The sequence below is a fragment of the Hydra vulgaris genome, chromosome 12 (genome assembly GCF_038396675.1).
Source record: "Hydra vulgaris chromosome 12, alternate assembly HydraT2T_AEP".
NCBI classification, from domain to species: domain Eukaryota; kingdom Metazoa; phylum Cnidaria; class Hydrozoa; order Anthoathecata; family Hydridae; genus Hydra; species Hydra vulgaris.
The window spans coordinates 44,944,133-44,951,101 of NC_088931.1; the positions used below are offsets into that span (position 1 = coordinate 44,944,133).

The window sequence follows — 6,969 nt, forward strand, 5'->3', positions numbered from 1 at the left end:
GGATTCAATGATCTTAAAGATGTTGCCGGATACACCATAAGAAGAAAACTTATGGAGAAGACCAGCATGCCAAACTTTATCAAACGCTTTTGAAATGTCAAGAGCGATGGCCTTAACCTCTCAACCTTCATCTAATGCACGATAAAACCTGTCAGTTATTACTGTTAGCAAATCAGCTGTAGAACGAGAAGATCGAAATCCATATTGATGGTCAGAAAGTAAGTTATTAGATTCAAGATGAGAAATTAAGTATTTGTTAATTAAAGATTCAAAAACCTTGCTTATGATAGGAAGAAGACTTATGGGACGGTAGTTAGACGAATCAGATCGCTCCCCAGAATTTTTGAAGATAGGGATAATAGATGCGGCTTTCCAGCAGGCTGGAAAACAAGACTCTGATAAGCACTTGTTGAATAGTTTTGAGAGTATAGACGACAGCTCCGGAGAACACTTCTGCAAGACAATAACAGGTATGTTGTCTGGGCCACAAGCTGTAGAAGAGTCTAGGCAGGAGATCACTTTATATACAGATGCTGGAGTGATATGAATGTCAAGCAATGGATCAACCTGTTTGTTGGCAATATCAGGTAGAACGCAATTAGTGGAATCAAGAGATGATATTGATGAAAAGTTTTCAGCAAACAGTTCGGCTTTGTCTTTGAACCATACAAGAGAGGTGGAATTATAGATTTGCTCTTATTATTGATATTATTAAAGATTCTCCAGAAGTCACGAGAGCCTAATTTTTGAGATGAGATACGAGATTTCATGACCTGAGAATAGCGGGTTTTGGTGTTAGATAAAACCTTTTTACAGTTGTTTCTAGCAGTAATAAACAGACGTCTGTTTTCTGGAGAATTGTTTTGCTGATAAATATGGAAGTGACGGTTTCGATTGGCAATCGCAGCAGCACAGTGTGAGGAAAACCATGGAGGAGAGTGAGGCTTGACCTGGAATCGTCGAGAGGGAATAAAAGATTCCATGCCAGCCTGAATCCACGAAGTTATGTAAGAAGCACATTTGTCGACAGGAAGTTGAAAGATTTCTACCCAAGGGCCATCACGAAGAAAATCACGGAGAGAATCCCAGCCAGCTTTACTGTAGTTGTAAGAGGTTCGATAATAGGGGTATTCAGGTGATGAAGAAGAATGAGATATTAGTTTTAAAGAGATCAAACTGTGATCAGAAGCACCTAAGGGTGAATGTGGAGAAACTAAGCACTGACTAGGATCAGAAACAAGACATAAGTGGAGTAGAGAAGGTAGATGATTCGGGTTGTCAGGAAAGCAAGTTGGAAAGTTGTCTATTTGAGTTAGGGATTGAGAAAGGCAAAAGTTGTGGGCTTTAATGCCTGAAGAGTCACTGACACTAGAGCCAAGCCATTCAGAGTGGTGAGCATTAAAGTCACCGACAACAACTATATTAGCTGATGGATAAAGAGAGAGGGCTTGGTCAATATGATCAGAAATAACATCAAAAAGAGTGCAGTCTTGAGATGAAGGAGAGCGATATAGAACAAAGAGAAAGGCAATAGAGTGAAGTGGTGCTAAACGAAAGCACATGAAAGAATAGTCTGTGGATTCAAACCTAGTTTCACGACAAACGGGTGAATTCTTACGAATGTAAATGCCCAGGCCAAGCATGTGACTATTGGAGTCTTTACGAATCAGAGGAAGATAACCATCAACACTAAGATCACAAGATGAGACAGCCGAACTCAAATTAGTCTCACAAAGAGCAAGTAGGTCTGGTGAACTTTGCAAGAGATAAGACTCAACAGAAGAAAAGTTACTTCGAAGACCACGAATATTAGTGAATGATAGGTTTAGAGAACTTGGTGATGATGATGGTTTTTTGTGTTTTATAGTTTTTGGTACTTTATTCATTTTTAAATTAGTTTGAAGAACTTGACTCAAAGCATAGATAGTACTCAGAACACCGTTTAATAGCCCAAGCAATTGCCTCATTACTACTAATAAACCCTAAGCCGTAACAAAGGGCTCCAAATGTGGCCTCCGCAATGCACACCAAAAGTACAAACAGGGACACCATCCATGTGCAACATGGCACTGTTAATACTTTGATATTTTTCAGCTGTTGATGGAATCAGCCTCTCTGAGAGCTACCACAGAGTTCGGGAAACCTGACTACCAGCCGGCCTCAGAACCATAAAACTGAGTTTTAGAGCTGTACCCTCGTAAGGAGATAATAGAATGAGTTGCCTAGTCATAAAAACAGTGACACAAGCAAACCCATGCATTGAGTCAAGAAGATCCAGCATTCAACATCCTAAACTGGAAACAATGTATTAAAAATACATCTGCGCCAGCCTAATAGATGAAGAAGGGGTGCAAGGCTGGTCAACAGATAGAATCTGTTATACTGTATATACTGCAATAAGATTTCGTAACAATTTTTTCATTTTCTTTCAGATCCTTTTATTTGTTAAAACGTATTAATTTGTTTATTCAAACTTCAACTTCAAAAAAAATTTGAAGTTGCGATATTATTGGAAAAACTCAATCTAAAATAAACATTTTTCAACTTTTTCCAATTCATGTTTTAGTAAATTTTTGTTGCTTAAACATAAAATACAAAAACTTAAATTTGTATTTTTTCTATAATTCAAACTTTTTGATGTCAAGGCATTCTTCCTGATAAACCTACTGATAGAGAAGCAAGTTGTTGAAGAAAAAATATATAAATTATGTTAGTGTACAATAGTGCTAATTGATCTTTAAACATTTACTGAAAATGAAATTGTAATACTGGATTATTAATTAAATAGGTGTGAGATGATAAACTAATTAGTAGAAAATTTTAAATTTTTGCTTTTATTTATAATAATTATATAAGTATAAAAAACATGTTGGACATAATAATAGTAGTATTATTTATTTAATGTTATATTGCAAATAATTTATTTTATTAACAAAAAATGATATAAATTTAACTAAACAATAGTAAAAAACTAATATTTAATCGCATGCCCCCGGTTTTTTATCACAGCTTTGCATCTATTCGGCATTGAGTTAATCAAATTTTAACAACGTTCTAAAGGAATGTTGTTCCAAGCATTCTGGACAACTTGACATAACTTCTGCTGATTTTTTGATTTTTGACTATAAACTACCTCTTTTACATCCGTCCAAAGGTTTTCGATCGGATTGAGATCCGGTGACTGTGCAGGCCAATCCATAACTGCAACCCTATTCTCGATGAACCAACTTTTTACCCTGCAACTGGTATGCTTTGGATCGTTGTCCTGCATATAAACCCATCTTAGGGGCATATCTTCTTTTGGATAGGGCAACATGGTATTTTGTAATATTTGAAGGTATATGTCTTGGTCCATAATACCATTAATCTTATATATTAATAGTAATAAGAAAAACAACCCCAAATATTTACTTTTGCTCCGCCATGTTTTACAGTTTTTATGATGTATTGCGGTCTGTATGAAGAGTTAGGTCTCCTTACATACATCCTACGTCCACTTGACCCAAATAAAACAATTTTGTTTTCATCAGACCACAAAATATTACGCCATTTTGAAACAGGCCAATCTGCATGCGTTTTTGCAAAATGTAATCTTGCTACCACATGCCTTTTTTTCAAAAGGGGAGTTTTCTTGGGCTTCTGGCGACTAACTTACTTTGCACTAACCACCTACGTACTGTTCTCGTAGAAACGCTTAAATTTAAATCTTCTTTAATATGGTGGGAAGTTACAAAAGGATCGGCAACAGCAGCACGTTTTATCAATCTGTCTTCATGTTCAGTCGTTTTTTGTTTTCGGCCCCTTGTTTCGCCTACATTGTTCCACTTTAGAGCATTTCTAATCATCATAGGAGAACAACTAAATGTCTCTTGAATAAATTTGTATGTTTTCCCTTCTTGTTTTAATTTAATAATTAGTTGTCTCTTTTCTGCACTACAATGCTTTGCACGACCCATAATTTTTATTTATAAAATAAATTTATACGATTATTTTATATATTTTATTAAATTAACACTAAAAATAATCACTAAAATTAATTAGTCTTACTAAAACCAAATAAACAAAAACCTAATATAAATAAATTGATAGCAAGCAACAGATATGTTATTTTAACCTACAAATCTAGATATGTTCGTATATAAAATTCGGGACATCCCTAAAGTAATTTGTTACTAACATTTTTTACTCCCATTTCATTATTCAGTGTTTGTATTACTGTTATGCCTAAATTTATTAATTTATATTTAAATTTACATTATCACAAAACTATTATCACAAATCATTGTTTTACTAGCCACTACTATTATTTTGTCCACAACTGTATATATATACCCAGCGGGCACAACACGTTGATACAACGTTAAATGACGTTGTTTTTTTGGTTGGATTAACGTTGGAAATGGAAAGAATGGACGACGTCAGATTTGCCAACGTTAGCTAATGTTATAATTTGGCCGAAGACCGATAAGTTATGTTCCTCGATGTTTTTGCAACATTAATTAATGTTGTATTAACATCGAGCAACGTTGGTATTACAACATTCTAACGTGGCTTTTTAGGTTGGTTTGGCATTGGGTTAATATTGCAAATGGAAAGGAGGACGACCTCAGTTTTGCTAACGTTAGCTAACGTTGTAATTTAGACGCTAAAACGAAATGTTATAATTTTTATCTTGACGTTTTTCGTCAAGATAAAAATTATAACATTTTATCTTGACGTTTTGACATCGAACAACATTGGATTAACACCATTCAAAAGTTGCTTAACGTTATTCTAACGCTTGTTAAACGTTTGAGTAGATCTACTTAGCTGAAGGTTAGCGTTCAATAAACAACAGGTTCGACAACAAAATGACAAGAAATTGTTTAAAAACGTCTATTTACAAAAACATTACAACGTGGTAGAGTAATTTCGTTCATTAAGAAGTATTCCGAGGGAATTTTCACATAATAAATTTAAAAATAAAAAGTTAGTTATTCTCTTGTTGCTGCAGTTTTTTGGGACATCATTGGTTGTGCTTTAATTTTGTTTTCGCCCGCCATCTTCTACATTCACCTTGTCTGGTGCGTATCTCAGAATTTTCTGTATTTCAAAATTATTATCGTTCAACGTGTTTTCTTTCAAAGACATTACCAAGGCTAAAAATGCATAGTTTGGTTAATATAAATTCAATTATCTATAATATCTTTGATTATATTTATTATTAATTAAAATTAATACTTGTAATATTGATAACAAATAATTATATTAAAATTTATGATTTTAAACTTTGGCCATGTTGCAAAGTAACAATAAAAATAGGATTTGTGTTTTGTGTCAAACTCACAAAAACTTGAAGAAAAACAAATAAATTAGAACTCTATTAGAAAATAAAATTTATCCAATAAAAAGACAAACAAAAAATCTTTTTTTTTAAGATTACAAAATTAAAACTTACTCACTATCAGCTCGTATAACTTCAGTTGCTGAAAACTTTGTTTCTCCGTTTTATCCACTTTTCTATGCCTTACATACTCGTTACGATTTTTGCCTTTCATATTAAATGCGCTCATAACTTTGTATGACATCATACTAAATAGTAATTTTTATCATACTAAATTATTGCTGTGAGAAAAAAAAGTTCAAAAAAAATAAGTAACCTATAAATGAGCAAGCAAATATTATTAAAATGTTTTATTTTGGCATTTTTGACCAAACTTTAACATTTAAAGGTTGTTTTGATAAAACTCTGTTTAGAATTTGGTCAGTTACGATAAAATTTTTTTAATAAATTACACACTTTTTTTTCTTTTGCATTTTCGGCAATAAGAAGTAACTATAATTTATAAAGATTTTCTTATTTAGATTGATATACTTAAAAAGCTTAATATACCTTTCCATTATATTCTTAACAAGATCTTTTAGTCGAATACCACCAATTTCTCGCAACGTATCAATATAATCAATACAATATATAAATAAAAGGTTTATTTTATTATACATGTTCACTTTTATTTAAATATATCATTAATTCATAAAATATTATTAACATAATTCTATTCCGTATTTTTTTCGTAGTATTCAAAAACAAGATATACTTAAAACAAGTTGGATTACAATATACTCACAATATTCTTAGCAACATCTTCATCCACCATTATCAAGTTCATTAACAACGTGAGCAGTTGGTTGCTGAGAAATGTTTTGCTGACTTATGTCAATAACTTTTGTAACCAGCTTGATTATTGTGTACTGAAAATCTATTATATATAAATATATCTATCTATCTATATTTATATCTATATCTATATCTATATATCTATATCTATACATCTATACATCTATATATCTATATATATATATATATATATATATATATATATATATATATATATATATATATATATATATATATATATATATATATATATATATATATATATATATATATATATGTATATATATATATACAATAATATACAATATTATGGAAAGTTATAAGATAAAAATTATAAACAAATATAAAACAAATAAAGATGAATCCTAATTACCAGCAGTATTCATAGGTAAATCACTTCTTCTAAATTTTTTACAATCTCTTCTACGAGGTGGAGCTGGGTTTAAACACTGACTTAAATTTCCGCTTGCATCTTGACTAGACTTTCTTATATTTGAAGAGGATGTTGATTGTTCGCAAAGCAAAGACAATTCTTTTAAGTTAAAATGGGAATCAGGATGAGAAGAAGATAATGATTGTGATACAGAGAAAACGTTAGATGATGGTGAGTGACAAGAGTTTGATGAAGTTTCAGATCCCGAAGTGGAATTAGATAACAATCTTGATTTTGAGGGGGTATTCTCTTGCAGAGAAGTTTGTTTTTGGGCAACTTTTGAACTAACGATATCTATAAATAAATAAAAAATCCCGACTATCAACTTAAAAAAAGATGATAAAAAAAGTTAAAAAAAAGGTTTAGTAAAACATTTAGT

At 31.7% G+C, this 6,969-nt stretch overlaps 1 protein-coding gene across 2 annotated transcripts; it reads right to left on the minus strand.

Moving 5' to 3' along the window:
* Nucleotides 1–4,861: 4,861 nt before the first annotated feature.
* Nucleotides 4,862–6,969, minus strand: LOC136087783 (uncharacterized). 2 transcript variants are annotated; one of them, XM_065811267.1, is made up of 4 exons: nucleotides 6,531–6,969; nucleotides 5,873–6,239; nucleotides 5,442–5,571; nucleotides 4,862–5,138 (listed from the first exon to the last, which is right to left on the minus strand). In XM_065811267.1, the coding sequence occupies exons 2-4, from the start codon at nucleotides 5,980–5,982 to the stop codon at nucleotides 5,130–5,132; spliced, it is 249 nt and encodes an 82-aa protein (XP_065667339.1). In that variant the 5' UTR covers nucleotides 5,983–6,239; nucleotides 6,531–6,969; the 3' UTR covers nucleotides 4,862–5,129. The 2 variants fall into 2 exon arrangements, with proteins under 2 accessions (XP_065667339.1, XP_065667338.1); XM_065811266.1 differs by having other exon boundaries at nucleotides 5,438–5,571; nucleotides 6,531–6,942.

What these genes read in the sequence shown, in the direction of transcription:
- LOC136087783 (XM_065811266.1), bottom strand. Translation starts at nt 5,982, where the DNA reads ATGTATAATAAAATAAACCTTTTATTTATATATTGTATTGATTATATT. An exon ending in GTTAAGAATATAATGGAAAG is followed by an intron (nt 5,572 to 5,872) that starts GTATATTAAGCT and finishes ATTACTATTTAG; the next exon opens with TATGATGTCATACAAAGTTA. An exon ending in GTTATACGAGCTGATAGTGA is followed by an intron (nt 5,139 to 5,437) that starts GTAAGTTTTAAT and finishes ATGCATTTTTAG; the next exon opens with CCTTGGTAATGTCTTTGAAA.